The sequence below is a fragment of the Sapajus apella genome, unplaced genomic scaffold, assembly GCF_009761245.1.
Source record: "Sapajus apella isolate SASKATOON/1434 unplaced genomic scaffold, GSC_monkey_1.0 scaffold65, whole genome shotgun sequence".
Taxonomy (NCBI): domain Eukaryota; kingdom Metazoa; phylum Chordata; class Mammalia; order Primates; family Cebidae; genus Sapajus; species Sapajus apella.
The window spans coordinates 11004985-11026345 of NW_022437005.1; the positions used below are offsets into that span (position 1 = coordinate 11004985).

Genomic DNA, 21361 nt, shown 5'->3' on the forward strand with positions numbered 1-21361 from the left:
TGTGGTGGTGATTATGTTCTGGAGGTGATGGGGTAGTGAAGGTAGTGATGGTTGTGGTCGTGATGGTGGAGATAATGGTGATGGTGAGGGTAGTGGAATTGGTAATGGTGGACATGGCAGTGTCACAGAGGAAGAAGCCTCCTCCCTCCACATTATCCTTAAAAATGAAGTGGAAACTCACAAAGCTAAAGGGAATTGGCACAACGTTTAAAAGCAGCAGTGGCCTGAATCTGCAGGTTTTCTTGTTTCCAAAATCACATCGTATCTTCTATACATGTCTGCCTATTTATAAATCAGATTTGGAGTTCCTGTGAACTGTGTCCCAGAAACACATGGTGTTATGCTATGACAAAGCGTCACTCACCAGCAGAAGTTTGGGTTGGCTTTGTGAGCAGGAAGTCCCAAGCCACCAAAAGTGATACATAGGGTGATGTAGCATTTTGCAATTGTAATGTGCCATTTAAATGCTAAATAGTAATAACTGATCTGGTCCCAAACGCTTCATTAACTCTCTCCACTGCCAAATCACCAGCTTTTCTATGTGTTTCTGCTAAAGGCAAATTTTTATTGTTTTAATGAGGATTTGCAAGCAGCTCTTTTCTCTCCACACTTGGGCCTTGGTGGAAATACACATATAATTCGCTTAGCAGCAGGGAAGTTTTGCTGTTTACACAAAAGGCTTGTAAAAATGTAGGGTTTGGGAAAGTCCCAGCACCTGGTGCCTTCCTAACGCCTTGCCTAATTGAGCTGTGTAAGGAGGGTCAGGAGCAACCATACCTGTCACACACACCAAGCACTCTGGCTAAATGGAACTGCAATTAGTTTGTTTTTTTTGGTTTTTGGAGACAGAGTCCGTTCTGTCTCCCAGGCTGGAGTACAGTGGCACAATCTCTGCTCACTGCAACTTCCGCCTCCTGGGCTCAAGCAATTCTCTTGCCTCAGCCTCCCGAGTAGCTGGGACTACAGGTGTGTGCCACCATGCCCATCTAATTTTTTTTTATTTTAGGAAGGACGGGATTTCACTGTGTTGCCCAGGCTGGTCTCAAACTCCTGAGCTCAGGCAATCTGCCAAAGTGCTAGGATTACAGGTGTGAGCCACCCCACCTGGCCTGCAATTAGTTTTATTTTCACAGTTGCATAGATAACTGACTTCATTCTGTTTCTACTTGTAGAGGCTACTCCACAGATGGTCTATTATGTTAAATGTGACTGATACTGCACAATGTCATTGGCATAGAAGGTTTCTAATCAGCAACACAGGGATGGACATGAAATACTATGTTGTGAAGTTCCTTCCCCTCTACACAGTAACAAATCATAAACCAGCCGTGCAGATCTTTAAGTCATTCTGTGAAAGCAGTAGGAATGTTTAAGAAAGGAAGACGGGTGGGTGGGAGGCTGGGCGAGACATAGACTTTTAAAAATCTAGACTTATTCACAGCTTCGGAAGAAAAGGAAAACCAATGCAAGGAAGTTTGGTACTTCCGTTTGTCTGTATTTCTCTATCCATGCATTTGTATGAAAATAATTGCACTTGCAATACTGGTTCACAAAATAGTCACTGAATTTTTTCTAGCTAATCCCTCAGAGCAAAACCATCTATTAAACATTAGAGACAAATTTGAACAAAATGCTACTTCTAAGGAATAATTCTGATTTCTCCCTGGGTAGGTCCGTGTATAACTCTGTCATTTTTATAATGCGTAATTCCCCTGGAGCAGGCTGGACTTCTTCACAGAAGGCGTGTGCTGTGTGTGCTACGTGCAGGCGGAGCATGAAATTGCTCAGATCCCATTTCTGGTGGGGAAGATGGCTTCTCCATGTGCTGGCTTATTCTGATGGGACACTCAGCATGCAAAAGCATCTGCTGTATTTAGGGGACTGCATTTTTCTATTTCACAGTGAGTAAGCAGGCCCAGCCTGCAGCGTTTTCTTCCGTCGGTGGGAAACAGAGGCTGCCTCCAGTGGGATTGGTCTGGTCCGTCTGATGTTTCTAAGACCCTGCCTCTGCTTCCTGAACATCTACTATGTTGTCACTCTGTGTTCTGGTCGTTCACAAAATGCCGTTCACTCACCCCAGCAGTACACACTGAGGGCTCTGTTTTGTTTTCAAGACAATTTTATTCTCACTGTATACCTGCCAGAAAAAAAGAACACACTATTTTATCCACCATTCAGCCAAGAGCTGTAATCATAATTAGCCCAGTGTTATACAAGAGCTGAATGATAGCAACCACCACTTCTCTCCAGAATGAAAGCACAGTGAGGGTCAGCACAGCGCAGTGCTTCCACGCCGTGGAATAGGGTCCCGCCATCAGAAGGAATGACCTCAAGCACACTGTGCCAAGTGGAAAAAAGCAGTCATGAGAGGCCACATAGTGTAGGATTCCAGTTATGTGAAACATCCAGAAGAGGGGAGTCCGCAGAGACAGAAGGTAGATCAGTGGTTGCCAGGGGCTGGGGAAAGGAACTGCATCATGGGCATGGGGTGACAGGAATGTTCTGGAATCAGATAGTGAGGAGGGTTGTACAACTTTGTGAATATACTGTATCTCACTCAATTTTACACCTTTAAATTTGGATGGATTTCATGGTATGTGAATAGTATTTCAGTAAAGCAATTATTTTTAAAAATGAATGAAATTACTAATTAAAGTTAAAGAAAGCAACAGAGTTGGGATCTACCTGCGTCCCAGCCTTTCAGCTGTGAGCACCCACGTGTGGCTCTGCAGCCTGAGCTGCTTTTCCAGTTTTCCTGCAGAGACCTGGGGTGTTCTGCTGCATGAGGACCGTAAAGCTTGGTGTCAGAAACTCCCGGGCTCCACTTCCACCTGTTTCTCTTCATGTCTTTTCTATTTGCATTTACATCAACCACTATTAGAATTCAGGACCTTGTGGGTCCAAAAGACACCACCAGGGCGCATCCTGGAAGCTGCTGGGGCAGTCATTTTCTTGGGAAGAGGCTGGTGGGCCTGAGTCTTCCTTCTCCTGGGCCTCAGAAGCCAGGAAAGCTAACTGCTCCCCAGCACGTGGGAGAGAATCTGCCTTTCAGGGGCATGCCTACATTGCCCCACCTTCTGAGACTGCTCTGGAGGACCAGAACGCCAGTGAGCGCTGAGGAGTTGTTCTCCGGAGAGCTGAGGACACCGAGACATGGTCTCCCTGCCATCAGGCAGCTTATACATTTGCAGAGAGAATTAACTGTCCTGGCCCGTGTCTAATTTTTGTTGTAAGACGTTGTTTGTCCACGTAGGCACGTTACCTTCCTCCTTGCAAGCTGGGAGGCCTTCCAGCTCTTTCTGGTGATTTCTGCTTGGATCTGTGAAGGCAAATATTTACCCCCTTCTCCAGTTCTGACCACAGAAACAAACTGTAGTCATCTAGTAATACTTACAGAGGTGTGAGTTCACAGACAAACAGGTTGGCTTGCTTAGCTTTCTTGTCCATGCAGAAGTTGTGACAACACCTCTCAGGCTTGGTGGACAGTAGTCTGATGCCTTGGGTTTGTTGCCCAAGAAACAAACCTGGAGACGAGAATTTGGGAGGGGGAGCCCCAGAAAACATCAGTCGAGAACCAAGGAGGGAAGGCAGTAGCAGATGCTGTATTAGACAGCAAGTTGATCTCTGGGGGGAGGAGGGGGAACATGAAACACCAGCCCCTGGGCTGTCCCACCCCAGGACAAAGGTGCTGGATGCTAATCCATCAGAGTCTCCCTGTCCCTGGCTGAGGCTGCACCAGGCGCCATAACCCCTTTGCCCTGGCCTGTATGTGAGCCACAATGGCACCGTCAGTCCCTGGGATGATGGGAGCCAGGGCACGGGGAGGGGCACCCATGGGTTCAGCCCATGCTAGTCTGTTTTGCATGGCTGTAAGGGAATACCTGAGCCTGGTGATTTCTTTTTAAAAGAAGTTTGTTTGGGCTCGTGGTTCTGCAGGCTGCACGGGCTCAGCAGTAGCATCGCCTCAGCTCTGGTGAGGCCTCAGGAGGTTTGTACTGGAGGCGGAAGGTGAAAAGGAGCAAGCACATCACACGACAAAGGAGGAGCAAGAGAAAGAGGAGGGCCCCCCCACCCCCGCTCTTTTCAACCAACAGCTGTTACAGGAGCTCATGACCGTGGGGAGGGCACCCATCTCCAGCACTAGGGATCACATTTCAGCCTGAGATTTGGAGCCAACAAACACCCAAACCGAGTCATCCCCCTGGTGGATGCGACTTTATCACCATCCCTTTCCCTAATCCCAGGGCCTAAGCCAGGAGCAGGCGCGGTCCCTCCTCACGGGGTCCTCCCCTCCCCCCCCCCCCCCCCCCCCCCCCCCCCCCCGCCCCCCCCCCCCCCCCCCCCCCCCCGCCGCCACACCTGCAGATCCCTCTCAGACTCCTGAGGTTTGTCAGGACAAGCCCCGGGGCTCTGGGACCTCCCCCGGCGGAACGCTGCCCCTCAGTGTGGCCCTGGCCAACTCCGCACGCTGTTCAGGCGGGTCTTCTCAGGCGACTGTGCCCTGTGTTTGTTCCCTCAAGGCAACTTTGTCCCGTCCACTTGTCACACTTTGGTCTCATTCAAAAGATTGTCTTTCTCCCGTGCCCCAGCCACACCCCCACACTCAGCACACTGCCTGCACAGGTAGGTACCCACTAAGCACCTGTCAGGTGGATGCATAGAAGTACCTGCCTCATGCTCGTGGCATGATAGGGGCCGGACTCAGACTGGCTTCCTTTCTTCCCTGGGTTTCAGGGAGAGAGTTCTGTTTTGAAACTTTTATTGGTGACATTGCATTAGGACTTGAGGCCAGCTCTGCTCTGAAGAGCTGGCTTTTCCCTAGATGGAGTATTTTGTCACCATCCTCGGGACGGTTTTTGGTTGCATTGAGAGATGATTATCACTTGGTGTGGAGGGTGGTATTTGCTGGTTCAGGTTTAGGATGCTTGCAACATGCAGAGCTATAAGAAAGCAGTGACTCTTTAGATGTTATGATCTTGGTTTCAGTAGGCCATTACCTTGAGTTAAGACAGGGATGAGATGGGAACCATTGCCAGTTATGAAGCAGGACTGTGGTCATTTGCTGAAGTTTTCTGCTGGCTTGTGTGCAGACACCTCCTCGTGAGAGCAGAATGGTAGCTCTTCATGTCAAAGGGAAGCTGTGGGAAATTGCTTGACGAAAATCCAAACCTCATCGCTAAATATACAGCAATGCGCTTTCCTCCTAAGTGATACTGAATTTCTGGCTGGAATCCTTCGTAAATGGAAGGTTTATTTATAAATCAAGAAAAGCTACTAGGGTTCAATAACTTAGTCCAAGATAGATGGGCTTTTAAATTGCACCTCTCTGTAGGTGTCAACCTTAATCATAAACAGAGAGAAGCTCTCTAAAAGGAAACATGTTTATCTGGGCATAAAGTTTTGCAATGGAAACACACACGCTGTAGTAAACTGTGGGCATGTTAAGGGAGGTAAAGGAAGACGGAGGTGTTTCATGAAAAAAAAACAAGATGAAGATTACACAATTGTTATGAAATAATGATCCTGGGCTCCAAAGATCAATAACAAGGGTGACATCACTCTAAGGCTGGGCGGGCAGCTGCTGGGCAGACGTGCTTGCAGAAGTGTTTTTTGTGTAAAACACGGTGGTTTTGCAGGCTTTTTTTGTTATCAGGCATACAAGCATGAGGACCGTCTCTTCTTGGCCTCCCCGGCTCTATTTGTCAGGGTTTTCTTAACGTCACCGATTCCGTTTTGATTCTGACAACTTTCACCGGGGTACTAATTTAAACAAGTAATTTTTCTTCATTGATGGAGAGTTAAGTTCTGTTTTCATCAGTGAAGTTCCTGACACACATGTTTTAGGATCCATTGGTGGCTGGTATTGGCAACACATCACTTAGTCATTCATCAAGTGTCAGTAGAACAGATGAATTGTACAGGATGTGTCATCAGAACTGCAAGGATGGTTGAGCTCATGGCAGTGATGGGACAGCCTGCAGTGCACCCTCGATGCCTTGTCCCCAGCAGAACCAGAGGGTTGTGGTCATGCTGTCATCCAGGCCTGAGCTGGGCAGCCTGGGAGCCCAGATGATAAACTCTGCTCCAAACAGAGGTGATGTCTGAGGGGGGGCAGTGGGAGAAAAAAGAAGAGGCGATGTCTGAGTGTGGCCACAAGTGAAATTAGTAGGCAGCCACATCCCTGTGGGTGTGAGCACACTCAGAGGCCAATTCAGAATGGACATTTGTCTACAGAGGCAGGGAGAAGTTGGACATCCTGAGCCCTGCTGCGTTCCTCAAACACTCTCCAAGCAAGAAAAGCCCCACTGAATGCATCAGTGCCACCCCACTCCAGAGACACAGTGCAAGGCCCTAAGAAGTACCGTCTGTCTGGCCAGGAGCTCTTCCTGGGCACTTTGGAGATAGCCGTAGGCCCCTGGCCTCCTCCATGTTAGGAACCGGTATGCCCTTCCTAAATGTCCTCCAGGCTACACCTGCTTACTCAGGTGCGCCCAGCTGAGCGCAGTCTTCTGCACACACAGCCTGGAGGAGCAGCCGCACCTTCATTCAGCACTCTTGCTGCCAGCATGGTCTCGGGCCCCCCATGTCCCGCAGGGAGGACTCTGGTCTGTGCTGCTGAATGTGGAATCCTTCAGCTGCAGGATGAGGCTGCTCATTTTGCCTTCTCATAATTCATTTTTCAAATAAAATACAAAAAGCAGGGAGCCATCACTGGGGCTCTCTTGGGACATGCACCCCAAAGTTTCCTGCAGGGCATCACACCCTTCTTACTGCCCAAAAGCCTGTTGAGCAGTAGAGGTCCACAGCGTTTGTCAGTGGTCCCCATCACCCGTGTTTATCGTGCTTCTCCTTGTACCCATTCCTCACGCTGTTCGCAGATCCATCTGCCTGAGCTGCCTCTGTGATGACCACGTCCCACTGGAGCCTTTCTTCCACGTGTCCATTTCTTACTCCAAGCCTCTAAATGAGACCCACCCCTCCTAACATTATCTCCAGGGCCTGCGCCTCTGCTTCCCAAACATGACCTATGCTGTTCCCTCTGCCTGGAACGTCTCCCTGCACTGCTTCACCTGTTGATTTCTTCAAACTTCTCTATTACAGAAAATTCCAAACACACATGAAAGGAGAGAGGATTGATAGTATAATGGATCACGTGCACCCATCAACCAACTGTAGTGGTCGGCCCATAGCCAGTGTTGTTTTCTCGGTACTGTGTACACATACACGCCTCCTATGGTGATCAGAGATGGTTAGAGATGACCCCAGGGAATGGCTGTTGGATGGGGCTGCAGATGGCAGTGCTGGTGGATTCATCAGGGATCCCTGCTGTCCCGCAGCCCATGAGACAGAGAGGTCACTGGCAAGGTGAGAGAGGGATGCCTGATCCTAGAGCCACATGAGGCTGCACATGTACTTGACGGGGGACACTTTGGGAGGTGTTTCTAATGTCACCTGTGGTTCCTTGACATCCTAGCATGTGAAGAAGGAGGAGGAAATCCAGATGAGAATTCCAGCTGAGATCATCGGTGGTCAGCCCACAGCCAGTCTTGTTTTCTTGGTATGATGTGCACTCCTCCTTCCTATACAATAATTTTTAAACAAGTCCCAGACAATGTATCTTTTATTTCAAATGTAAACACTTTAGCATGAATCTCCACATAGATAGCTCTTCTTTTTATGTTTTATTTTAGTTTAGTTTAATTGAGTTTTTCTGTTTTTTTGTTACGTTAGCATAAAATTTACCATCTTAACAATTTTGAAGCGTAACAGTTTGGTGGAATCAAGTACACTCACAGTGTGTAACCATCACCACCACCCACATCCCTTTCATTCTATGCCCATTGAATAATAACTCCTCACACCACTTCCATCTCCTGGAAACCATTCTCTGGATGACTTTTGAGTACTTTTGATGACTCTGAGTACCTCATATCAATGGAATTCTATTTTTAATTATTTGAGGAGCTGCTTTACTGTTTTCCAAAGCGACTGCACCATTTTTCTTTCCCACTACCAGTGCATAAGGATTCCAGTTATTCCACATCCTCACCAACACTTGCTCTTTTCTTTGTTTTTTTTTTTTAAGAGTAGCCATCCCTGTGAATATGAGGTCATATCTCACATGCAGTTTCGATTTCCCAATTATTAGTGATGTTGAACATCTTTTCACAGACTTATTCGCCATCTGTATATCTTCTTTGAAGAAAAGTGTATTCAAGTCCTTTGCCTATTTTTGAATCCGATTATTTTTTGTGTTGAGTTTTAGCCATTCTCTATATATCCTGGGTATTAATTCCTTATCAATACATGATTTGCAAATGTTTTCTCCCATTCTGTGGCTTACTTTCTTACTGTGTCGATATTGTCTACTGATACACAAAATTTTTTAATTGTTACGGAATCTACCTTGTTTTTTTCTTTTGTTGCCTGTGCCTTTGGTGTCACATCCAAGAAATTGTTGACAAGTCCAATGTCATGAAGATTTTGCCCTGTTTTCTTCTAAGAGTTTCATGGTTTTAGATTTGACATTTAGGTGATTGATTTATTTGGGGTTGATTTTTGAATATGGTGTTAAGTAAGGGTTCAACTTCATTTTTTTGCATGTGGATATCAAAATTTTTAGCAGCATTTGTTGAAAAAAAATGTCCTTTCCCTATTGAATTGTTGGCACCCTTGTTAAAAATCATTTGATCACATACGAACGGTTTATTTCTGGGCTCTCTATTTTATTCACTTGGTCTATATATGTGTATTTCTGCCATATGACACTGTTTTCGATTCTTGTACCATTGTAGTAAGTCTTAAAATCAGGAAGTGTGAGTACTCCTACTTTGTTCTGTTTTAAGTCCAGCCTGAGCCCCTTGCGATTCCACATGAACGTTAGAATAATTTTTTTGTTTCTGCAGAAAACATCATTGGGATTTTCCTGCTGATCGCACCAGTCTATAGATAACTTGGGGTAGCACTGACATCCTAACAATATTAAGGTTCCCAGTGCATGAATATGGAACGTCCTCCCATTTATTCGTGTCTTCTTTAATTTCTTTCAGCAATGTTTATTATTTTTTTTCTTGAGATGGAGTCTTGCTCTGTCACATAGGCTGGAATACAGTGGCACAATCTCAGCTCACTACAACCTCTGCCTCTCATGTTCAAGAAATTCTCCTGCCTCAGCCTCATGAGTAGCTGGGATTGCAGGTGCTCACCACCATGCCCAGATAATTTTTGTATTTTTAGTAAAGTCAAGGCTTCACCATGTTGGCCAGGCTGGATTTGAACTCCTGAGCTGAAGTGATCCACCCATTTCAGCCTCCCAAAGTGCTGGGATTACAGACGTGAGCAACCATACCCAGCCTCAGCAATATTTTGATGACTTCATTGTACAAGTCTTTCACCTCCTTGGTTAAATTAATTCTGAAATATTGTGCTTTTTTATGCTACTGTAAATGAATTTTTTAAAATTTCTTTTCAGATTCTTCATTGTTAGTAAACAGAAATGGAGCTGGATTTTGTGTATTAAGTGTGCATCCTGCTACCTTGCTAACTTCGTTTATTAGTTCTATCAGATTTTTTTGTGGAATCTGTAGGGTTTTCTATTTATGAGATCATACTTCTTCCTTTACAATTAGGTGCCTTTTATTTCTTTTTCTTGCCTAATTTCTCTGGCTACAACTTTTGTTTAGTGCAGTGTTCAACGAAAGTGGAAAAAGTGGGCATCTTTGCCTTCTTCTTGATCTTATGGGTGCTTTCAGGTTTTCACCATTGAGCATGATGTTCACTGCGGATTTTTCAAATACAGCTTTTATTTTGTTGAGGTAATTTCCTTCTATTCCTGGTTGGTTTCATGTTTTTATCATGAAAGGGAAAAGCATCAATGCTTTTTCAGAAATGCTTATTATAAGAACATTAAATGCTTTTTCTATGTCAGTTGAGATAATCATGTATTTTTTATCTTTCATTCTGTTAATGTGGTATATTAGAATCATCGATTTTCGTAATTTTAACCCTCCTTGCATTCCAGAAATAAATCCCACTTGTTCGTGGTGTATGATTTCTTTAATAGGCCGCTGGATTCAGTTTTGTAGAATTTTGTTGAGGAGTTTTACCTCAGTGTTCACAGGGATATGGGTCTGTACCGCTTCTCTGGTGGCCTGTCTGGCTTTGGCATCAGGGTAATGCTGACCTCATGGAACGACTTAGGAAATGTTCACTCCGCCAGTTTTTTGGAAAAGTTTGAGAAGGACTGGTATTAGTTCTTTAAGTGTTTGCCAGGATTCATCTCTGAAGCCGTCTTGTGGAAAATCTCTATCTAATGCCATAAAACCCCGTGACTGCTGGGCTAGGAGGTGAAAAAAATCATAGAGCTGCAAGGGACCCGAAAGCTTTTCTTGCTCAACCACCCCATCTTTTATAAGCCACTTGCCCCCAATCAGATATTTAGTAGCAAAACTGGGGCTGAATCCCTGGCCTCCTTCTGACTCTTAGTACAGTGTTCTTTATACCCTGACAGTCTCCAAGTAAAAAAAAAAAAAGTTTATGTAGAATATAAAGTTTTATAGAAGATGTTGTATGTCTACTTTCTTCGTGACTTTTATTTTTCTTCCACAACCCCTCAATTTTCCCATTCACCTGATATTCACCCCAACTCATGGTTAAGTGTGCATGTTAATAACTCCCCAAGAGAGTTCTTACAATACTGATGCAGAAAGAGACTAAGAACTAGGGACTCAAATGCAGGGCCACAGAGTCCCCTCTTCATCCCGTCTCCCCGCCCCAGCTGCCTTCCTTGATAGAGAAGCAGGTGTAGCATGATTGGCCAGTGATGCATTTAAGGCAGCTTCCTCTGACAGGCCTAAAATCAGACTCTAAGCCTTACAAGAAGATGCACAGGGAGCTCAGTGTTTGATGCAGCCCAGAAAGAGTTTGGTCAAGAGAAGGGAGTGTCGTACACATAGCAGAGACTGCTTGTGCAGAAAGAAAGGGTCAGGCAGGAGGCTTTCATCTCTGTAGCTACTGGTTCTGAATATCATCGACTGAGAAAACTTTATTTAAAAATCCCACAAAAGTTATAAAGAGAATTGGAAGAACAGCAGCACTGTTCTGGGACAAGACTCCAGAATGCATTGGTGCAGGGCTGGGGGGCAACTAGGTGGCAGCCTCATCAGAGCCATTCTCTCTCCTTTCATCAGTTTCATCTCTGAGTAGATGAAACAGGCCCAGAAAAAGGCTCTGAGCAGGTAGGAGTGGGTACCAGCAAACCTGGAAGGAAATGAGCTAAAGGGAATATGAGGCAAAGGCAATGTCTATGACAAACCAGCCTGTGTGGAAAGAGCTATCAAAGGATGTGGCAATGACAGAAATAAAATTCCACGAATGATGATCCCTTTTGTTCATACTTAGTCATAATTTATGATACTCAAAGTTGAAAAAATCCAATAAGAAAAAAAAGGTTGTTTTTAAAAAATTAATTGATCTAATTTGAGTACATTTTAAAAGTTAGTAAATAATCGGTTGTAAAATCAAGCCAAGTTGTTCAGCAGGCCAGAAGTTGCAGGATACTCTGTAGTCCAGCACCTCCCCAGCTTTAATGTGCAGATTCCTCAGCAGGGACCGGTTCAAATGCAGATTCTGATTTAGTAAGTGCAGGTGGTACTCAAGATTCTGCATTTCCAACAAGCTCCCAGCTGGTGCTGATGCTGCTGGTTCCCAGCAAACCCTGAGTGGCAAACTACAGAGAGCACCCTAAGAGACCACGCTGTGCCTGTCTCAAGATGCCTCAGCCGCGGATTTGTGTTTAGGACTTGACACCTCAAGATCATCACTAAGTAGGGATTACTGCGATCACATAATTTCCTGCTTAAATGAATAGCCGTGTACCTGGGAAGAGCTAATCCTCATTACAGATTTGCAGTTCTGTTTTCCTGTGGACTCATCGGATGCTAATGTGATTGGGCTTACCCGTGGGTTTCAGGACGTCTGCTAGCAATTGGAGGTCTCTAGGCTGCAAGCGAGCCAATTCCCACAGTCTCCTTCATTTGGAAGCAGAGACTTTATAGAGATTGAGGTAATCAATTTCTGCTTACTCTGGCTGGCTGCCCTGACAAAGCCTTTTTAACATTCATGGAATAGGTAGGGCTGAATATTATCTAACCCTCACAGTTACTGTGTGTGTTGGTTGACTGGTACCGTCTGAAATAATATGGGTCTGGGTGATTCTCTTGTCTCATCTCTGTTCCTCCTCCTCCAGGAGAAATGGGTTCCCTGAGGAAAGTGTGACCTACGTGCCCAGCCTGCCAGCCTGACGCCCATCCGGGGAGGGAGGACCATGGATGGCATCATTGAGCAGAAGAGCATGCTGGTGCACAGTAAAATCAGTGATGCTGGCAAGAGGAATGGCTTGATTAACACCAGAAACTTGATGGCGGAGAGCAGAGATGGTCTGGTGTCTGTTTACCCAGCGCCCCAGTACCAGAGCCACCGGGTGGGGGCCAGCACAGTGCCAGCCAGCCTGGACGGCAGCAAGAGTGAGCCAGTGCAGCAGCTGCTGGACCCCAACACCCTGCAGCAGTCGGTGGAGTCCCGCTACCGGCCCAATATCATCCTCTACTCGGAGGGCGTGCTGCGCTCCTGGGGGGATGGCGTGGCCACCGACTGCTGTGAGACCACCTTCATCGAGGACCGCTCACCCACCAAAGACAGCCTGGAGTACCCCGACGGGAAGTTCATCGACCTCTCAGCTGACGACATCAAAATCCACACCCTGTCCTACGATGTGGAAGAGGAGGAGGAGTTCCAGGAGCTGGAGGTAAGAGGATGTGTTTGTCAGAGGCCCTCTAGGAATGGGCCGTGGGGATCTTGAGGTGGGCAGGAGACATGAACGCCAAAGTTAGGGAATGAAACTAGGGTGCAAAAATGCAGAGACCAAAGGCGGTCTTGGTGCCCTTCACTCGTGAACGCTTGTGGAAGATAGAAGGAGAGGAAAGACTAACAGAAAGCGAGGGGCACTGCGGCAGTGATTCTGGTCGGAGATGACCACAGGGAATGGCTGTCGGATGGGGCTGCAGATGGCAGTGCTGGTGGGTTCGTCGGGGTTCCCTGCTGTCCCGCAGCCCATGGGACAGAGAGGTCATTGGCAAGATGAGAGAGGGACGCCTGATCCTAGAGCCACACGAGGCTGGAAATGTACTTGACGGGGGATGCTTTGGGAGGTGTTTCGCTGTCACCCGTGGTTCCGTGACTTCGCATTCCACAGTTACTACTGAGAGGTTGTTGGTAGAGCTAAACTGCGCTGGAAGAACATATAGGAGCTGATAGCCTAAAGGGAAGATAAGCTGACTTCTTAGATGACTCACTTCTTTAGTGGACTGGAGGGCAGGTGACGACATTTGAATTACATGCACAGAGATGCACACATTGCACGTTGGAAATAGCATGGTAGGCACAGTAGCCGCTGGGCGTGTGGCACAGTGGCCCCCCAGGGCAGCACCAGGTGAGAGGGGAAGAGAAGCTGCTACAGGGCATGGACTAGCAGGTTTGCTGCCCACAGCCTCCGGGTCATCCCACTGCAATGAGGCCAGAAGTGTTCTCCCAGGACGCGACGGCAGGGAGACATGGGCCAGGTTTCCATCAGTTTGGTGGGGAAGGAAGCCACCGAGCAGGTCCGACCTTCAGAGGCCATGTGTGACTAAAGCGGGAAGGGATGTTTGTTTTTGACTAAGGTAGGCAAGAACATTCTTGTAGGTGGAGCGGAAATGTTCAGAATGGAAAATTCAGGATCATGGCCAGCGGCTGGGGAGGGGTCTCGGGGAGGCAGGAGCCATGCTCCAAGCATGTGTCTGTGAGAGCTGGCCTCTCAGGAGCCCGTATGCTGCAGACCTGGGAGAGAAGACGGATGGGGTAAGGGAGACTTCGAAGCACTCTGGGTTGAAGAGGAAGGAAAGGAAGGGTTCATGAACATCAGACAGCCAGGGAAGCTCCTGGGCCGTGAGGAGATTGTCCAGAGCAACGAATTGGGAGAAGTGCCCCTTCTAGAAAAGACTCCTGGAGAAGCTGCCCGGCTGCAGTGTGAGTTTGAGTGAAGATCTGGTCTGACCCAGGGCTCCATGACTTTCTCCAGCCATGTGGGGCCGTCTTCAGCAGGCGAGGCTCTCTTGGCAAGGTATACTCTGCCTGGAAGGTGGAGGAGACAGGAGAAAGCACGAAGGAGGAAGTCTGGAGCAGAATCAGACCCACACCCATGGGTCCCCACACTTGATAGAAAGGCCGGAGAAATCACAAGTGAGTAACAGGCCCAGGATTCCAGAGAATCAGGACTGGAGACCCCAGTGAGAACCAGAGCCTAGAGATCTGGCACTCTTCAGGAGGGAGGATCAGAAATGGAGAGGGAAATTTGGATATTGGCGCAGTCCCAGCCAAGGGAGCCCGGGAAGCCCACTGGCAGGGAGTGGAGAGTCACGGCACAAAGAGGACCAAGACATGATGCCCGGGTGTCTGCAGAGGCCCGAATGCCCTCTGGTGACACCTGCGAAGGGAGGGCACTCACTGCGGCTGTGGAAAGTTGGGAGCGTGCTTGGTTTCCATTCAGAAGCCTCTGCTTGTGACTAGTGTTTTCCAAGATCTGAGGGCTTTGCTGACAGCAAAGTATAAATGCTGCGTGACCCACATGGAGTGGAATTCGGGAAGCAGATGCACGAAAACGCAGCCTCAGCCCAACCCAGGAGTTATGGTGACAGAACACCCTGTCAACTCTGAAAGCATCCAGAAGAGGGGCTGGGGCCCTGAGATTCAGAAGTCATCGCACAGGCAGGGGCCCTCCCTGCACTGCATCCGGAGGATGAGTAAGAGGAGGCTTGAGGGGAGCTGGCAGAGGAGTTCCAGTCCAAAGAGACCCAGTGTGCACAGAGGCAGCAGCTCCGGAGTCTGTAGGGAAGAGGAACGGGGCAGAAATGCGGAGGCCTACGGGGAGGGTAAGCGAGACAGGCTGGAAGGGGAGAAGGGTCCCATTAGCAAGGACCTTATCAGCCACCTAAGGAGACTGGATTTATGCAGGATCACAAACTCAGATACCTGTGAGACAGAAGGGACCCACCAAAGAGTCAAGAAGGAGCCCTGGGAGGGGTGGGCCGGAGCGTGGGGAGCCAGGTCCCATAGAGCGTCTGTCCCGTCTGCGCCAGGGTCGCAGGCCGTGCTGCTGGAGAGCCTGAATGGATTGGTCAGGGTCACCAAGAGTCAGAACTCTCCAACATTTAATCCCCAAACAACAGGAGCAAGTGAGCAGGATGTCATGTGGAGGACGTGGGAGTCGCAGGAGGGGGCCTTGGTGCGGGCACTTGACCACGAAGGTCCACGGGAGGGTTTCAGGCAGAAGGGCTGTGGTCAGATCTTGACCCGTGTTTTCAGGAGCTGCTCTGCCCAAGAGTGGGACAAGGATATAGGGGAGATGGAGGCGAGAGGGGAGGTGGCCTGGCGCTAGGACCAAACCAGATGTGCCCCCTGCCTCTTTCAGGGGCTTGTCGTGGGGGAAGGTGAGAGAGAATAAGGACAGCATTAGAAGTGGTGAGGAAATATCTAAAAGGTGAAATTTGTCATTAATGGAGATGAGATGGTGGAAAGGAAGGGATCAGAGATGTTCCCAAGCCCCCAGGGGGCCAAATGGCTGACAGAGGATTTTCAGCTTTCTTAGGAGTTTTTTGGAAAATCCCCTCCAAGATACAACATGCCTCAGCCATAGAAGGCTTGGGATGGTAACTAGATTGAAAAGGACATTCTGAATGTCTCCATCATTCTTTTCTCTCACTCCCGTGGGTCTTTTCCTCCCCTCCCTCTCATTGCCTCCATGCACCTATAACTACACTCTGCCAAGGTCAGTGGGACAGGAGCAGGTGGGGGTGAGAAGGTGGGAGGTGAGCAGGTGAGCAGCAAATCTTCTTAGTCCGCAGTTAACCTTCCTCCTGCTGCTTCTCATTGGACTACATTCAAAAGAATTGTTAATCCTTCTTGAAGACTCATGTGGGCTTCCGATGGAGTCTGCATGTAAATACAACCAATATTTAAATGCAATTTTTTTTAAAAAAAATTTATAGTATGTCTGAATCCACATTTTTGTCAAACAATTACTGAATCCATTTTATTGCAATGATTTTTCATGCGGTGGCCTCAGCAGGTAATAGATGTGGTTTTGAAACCCTACAAGGGTCTGAAATCTACTGAGACAATGTCTTAAATAAAAACTAGGAAGTGGGTGGAGGCAGACACAGACTTGTCTGTCTTAGTAGGTCCAAGGCTCTGACAAGTAGTATAGACTGCTGGGGAAGTAAGCTTTCCCACCCAGTCCTGCTCCTCTGATCTAGCAGCAGAAATGGAAGCCCACTGGAAACAATTCTTTTAACAATACCAAAGAATATTTAGTCATAAGAATGGTGCCTACTCTGTATTAATATTTCTGGTGCCTACTCTGTATTAATATTTCTAGTGCCTTTTGATTATAACATAAGATGGAGCATGTTGGCATTTATACTTTGGCCACAAAAGGCACTTGCCAGTAACATCGAGCTGCTTCTTAGGTGCTTTAGTGAGACTTTCTGGTTGAGAAAGTCTGGACCAAGAAATCGCCCCTCCCACAGGCTCTGAGCAAAAGGAATGGAGACACATTGTGGCTGCTGCTGCTTCTACATGTGGTTCAGGATGCCATGGAGGATTTCAGAGCCTCACCACAGTGGTTACCTTGGTCCTTTGAGAATTCTGTGAAAACAGATATTTTCTTAGAAATGTCCTTAAAGTATAGGTATGGCCTTTTTATTCCATTCTTCTGTAAATACCAAAATACTAAGACTGATTGGAATGTCATTGTACATGCAGTAGCTGTTCTTTGGTTTACTCTTTATTCCATTAAATAATAAAGGGTCATGTATCAGTTAGCATTTGCTGCATAACAAAATCACCCCAAAACACAGTGCCTTAAACAGCTCTTTCTTTAGCTTCTCAGCGTCGACAACTGAGCTGAGCTCAGCTGGGCGACTGTTCTGCTGGTCTCACTTGAGCTCCATCACTTGTCCATAGCTAGCTGTGATGGGCTGGGCAGCCAGCCATGTTGAGAGCTCTGGCAGACTTTTGGCTGCAGTGACAGAGGCGACTGCCTCACCCAGCAGTCACCCATCCTGTTTCATCGTGAGGCAGTCAGCGAGGTGGGGACCACTGTGCAAGGACTTGTCAAGTCTTTGCTTGTGTCCTGCATGTTACTGTCTCATTGACCAGAGCAAAGCACCCAGCCAAGCTCAGTCAGTGTGGGAAGGACTGCTTAGGATCACAATATAGGGAAGTGATAACAGATTAGGTGTCAGTACTGCAACCACAGAGCCAAAAACCATAGAATTTTGGCATCATTTTTCTCAGATCATCTAATTGAACAGAGTGACAACTACTGAAACAAAAGAACAGTGGATATTCATCTGAGCTCTTTCCAGAAAGCAATCTACCCAGAAAAAAAGAAAAAAAATGTGATTTTTAACTTAATTGAGCATTGTATAGCTTTGCTTGGTTTACAGCAAGTGACTACTGTTTCCCAAAGAGTGCTATTTTCAGAAAGCCATTGCCTTTGTTCAGAATAGGGCCCCCTCATTGCCCTGGTTCAGACTGGGGCCTCCTCATTGCCCTGGTTCAGAGTGGGGTCCCTTCGTTGCCCTGGTTCTGAGCAAGGCCCCCTTGCTGGAGCTCCTGGGCACTGGGCAGCTGGCTGTGTCCTCCCCAATCACTTTCCCAGAACAGGTGCATCCCTGGCATTTACGAAGGAGCCTCTCCAGGTCCGAAGAGGTCGGCCTGTCTGACACGTGTTTGCAAGGGCATGTGGAGCACTGTTTGACTTCAAGGTTGTGGTGTAACAGGAACAGGTTCTATGGCTAACTTTGAGAATATTTATGGGAGCTTCTCAACTATTCAGCAAGTGTTCACGATCTCTCCTTCTCCACCTTACGTCGCCAAGTAAAGCACTGCTTGACATTAGACAGGGAGATGTAGGGGGACCTCTGGAGCTTTGTGGGAGTGCAGAGGTGCCACTCATTTAGTGCCACAGCGCTCTGGGGGATGAGACAGGCAACCTGTGGCGGTGCCCTCGGGACACCCTGAGTGGTGATCATTGGGCCTGATGTCCCACAGCCCAGGCCTCTTCCCAGGTGTGTGACCACTGCCTCATCCACTTCTCAGCCAGTGGCTAAAAACTGCTGTCTCGGGGAGCATGAACATTGGGAAACCACTTCCCCTTTCACACAAATAAACCCTGAGAGATTCAGGGACAAGTAATGAAGCAGGAATACAAAACACACAATTTGAGTTTACAGCCATGAAATGAAGTGGCTGGAGTCTGGATGAGGAGGCCCGACAGCCCTCCTGCCCTTAGAGATGGTGACCAGGTGTTGAAAGGCACTTATCTGTGGCAATGCAAAATCTTTCAGGCCTAGCGTACATGATGGTCACCCCTTAGAAGCAGTGCCCACGGGGGCTGAGCCTTTTCTTCACTGAAGGAAGAAGGGGGAAGGGAACGTGCATTGGTGGGGCATCTTTTCTGCCAGTCTCTCTGAGTGCACTCAGCCATTGAATCTTCAAAGCACTGGGGACGGGTCACGGTGCTATCCTCATCCTATACATGAGGAGACAGAAACTTGGGGTGTTTCCGAGATCACACACGTGGCTCTGCTGACCACCCTTGGATCTGAGACAGACCTGCTGACTCTGTCTCCTCATGATGACACTGTTCTTTCTACGTTAGAGGGACGAAGTGTATTCCAGTAAACTTCTGTTTCAGCTTTACACCAGAATCCATGGACAAAGCGGGAAGAGACGGAGAGACGGTACCAGGACCTCACTTCCGTGAACGCTCTGCCGGGCTTTCCAAGGCCTTCCAGTCTGCCTTCCCGTTTAAAAACTTGAAGACTGTTGGAGGACACAGAATTCTGTAACTGCAATAGAGCGCTTACATACACCTCCTTCCTAAGTATGGGAAGAGGGGCGAGGACTCAACAGCCATTTGAAGGAAACCAAAAGGATGCATGGGACAGAACAACAACAAACAGAGCAACTGACCCAGACGAAACAAAGAATTCAGAAAACAATAGACAACATTTTGAAAATTATTTTTAGTATCTCCAGAGAGATGTGAGGTGCTGCTTTGGGTGGAGGGAAATTTGGGGGGTTTGCTTAGCCCTTGTGTTTGTTTACCTGACAGCACTGTCCAGAACCTCACATACATTGTTGAGTGGAAGTGAAGGAACATCCTTGTCTTGCTCCTGATCTTAGGGGGAAGCTTTCACCTTTCATGATGAAAGATGATGTTTGCTGTAGTTCTTTGTAGACACTTTTAATCAGGTAGGGGAAGTTCCTTTTGTCACTATTTTGTTGAAGAGGTTTTTATTTTCTTTTTCATTTAATTTTATTTTTTAATGGACAAATAATAAATGGGATATTCATACTCATGGTGCATATAGTGAGGTTTTGATACATATAACTTATGGTGATCAGATCGGGGTGATTAGCATATTGGTTAACTCAGACATTGATCATTGCTTTGTGTTGGGAACATTCAATATCCTCCTTTTAGCTATTTGAAACTGTGTAATATGTTATTTTTAACGGTTGTCATGCTACAGTGCTGTGGAACACTGGAACTTATTCATATCAGGCTGTAATTTTGTATCTTTTAATACATCTCTTCTCAGCCCTCCTTCCTCCTACTCCTCCTAGCTTCTACTGTTCTTTCTTCTACTTTTACTTCTATGAAATCAGTTCCTTTTAGCTTCCGCATGAGTGGAACATGCAGTGCTTAACTTTCCCTCCTGATTTATTTCATTTAACATAAAGTCCTCCAGTTTCATCCATGTTTGCTGCAAATGACATAGTTTCACTATTTTTTTTATGGCTGAATAGTATCCTGTGGTGTTGAAATGGGAGAGTTCCCTGATTCCCCTTGCAGGATGCGTAACGGGTGTGGCTCCCCTGTCCTGTTGCTGCTCAGACCCCTTGTGGGAGTGGAGCATGCAGAGAGGCAGGTGCAGAGGCTAGGGCAAGTTCTCTGGGCTCTGAGCCCTCAGTAGTGTCTAGGAGTGGACGCCTGAACTCCAGTGTTACAAAACTCTGTCTGCTTTGCTGTCCACAGACGGCTTGAATGCTAACTGGCTCAACAGGCCCTCTGTTTTTTCTCAAGGACAGAGGGCTATCTAGTGTGACAGATTTCTGTATCTGGAGCTGTTGCCCAGAATCCTGGAAAAATCAGGTCACACACGGGCTTGAAGGATGAGTGTGAGGTTTTATTGAGTGGTGGAGGTGGCTTTCAGTGGGATGGATGTGGAGCCGAGAGGGGGAATGGAGTGGGAATGTGTTCCTCCCCTGGACTTGGGCCACCCAGCAGCCAGACTCCTCTCAGACCACCCCCGGCCAAACTCTTCTCTGTGTTCAGATGTTCCTTGTTTTCTCCCTTTCTCTGTCTTGTTCTGCCATCCATCTGTTTGCTGGTCTGCTGGCTTGCTGGTCTGCTTCTGGGTCCTGGGGTTCTGCATTTATATGGGTGTGGGATAGGGGGCATGGGGGCCAAAAGACAACTCTTTGGTTGTGCCCCAAGAGGAATGCCTTTTCTCACTTAGGACCGCAGGTATCCAGGCTTGAGGGTAGGGCCTTTGCCAGGTAACTGCCCTCTTCTACCCAGTATTTCCCTGTCCCCTGTCCTATCAGTGTACGGGTACCCCATTTTCTTTATCCATTTGCTGTTGGACGCCCAGGTTAATTCCATATCTTGGATATTGTGAAAAGCACTGCAACAAACATGTGGTGTAGATGTCTCTCTAACATACTGATTTCCTTTCCTTTGGATAAATGCCAAGTAGTGGGGTTGCTGGATCGTATGGTAGTTCTATGTGCAGTTTTTTAAGGGACCTGCATATGGGTGTTCAATTTGTCAGGTACTACCTAGGTAATTGTGTGTGGTGTTTCTTTATTGTCCTTTATTTTTTCATCCTTTAATGATGTGGTGTATTATATTAACGACTTTGCAGATAATAGACCATCCTTGCATTTGGGGGTAAATCTCACTTTGTCATAGTTTATAATCCTCCCTAAATGTCACTGGATCTTATCTTTCTAATCCTTGGATAAGGATTTCTTTGCCTATGTTCATGAGAGATATTGATCTGCAGTTTTCTCTTCTTGTGGCATCTTTTCCAGGCTCTGGCCTCAGGGTGATACTGGCTGCATAGAATAAGTTGGGAGTTATTCCTCTCCTTATTTTCTGAAAGATTCTGTTTAGTATCTATATGATTCCTTTTAGTGTTTACTGGAAGTCATCAGTGAAACCATTTGGGCCTGGGCTGTTCTTTGTAGG

At 47.1% G+C, this 21361-nt stretch overlaps 1 protein-coding gene across 3 annotated transcripts in view; it reads left to right on the forward strand.

Annotated features, from left to right (window-relative positions):
- Window positions 1-21361, forward strand: part of SYNDIG1 (synapse differentiation inducing 1) — a 191527-nt gene that overhangs the window by 56419 nt on the left and 113747 nt on the right. For 2 of the 3 annotated variants that reach the window (XM_032248167.1, XM_032248168.1), the window contains exon 2: window positions 12248-12805. In XM_032248167.1, coding sequence (XP_032104058.1) covers window positions 12326-12805 — 480 coding nt within the window. In that variant the 5' untranslated portion in view covers window positions 12248-12325. Of the gene's footprint in view, window positions 1-4523; window positions 4534-5446; window positions 5451-12247; window positions 12806-21361 lie in introns of those variants that run through there. The other variant, XM_032248169.1, reaches the window with a different exon arrangement.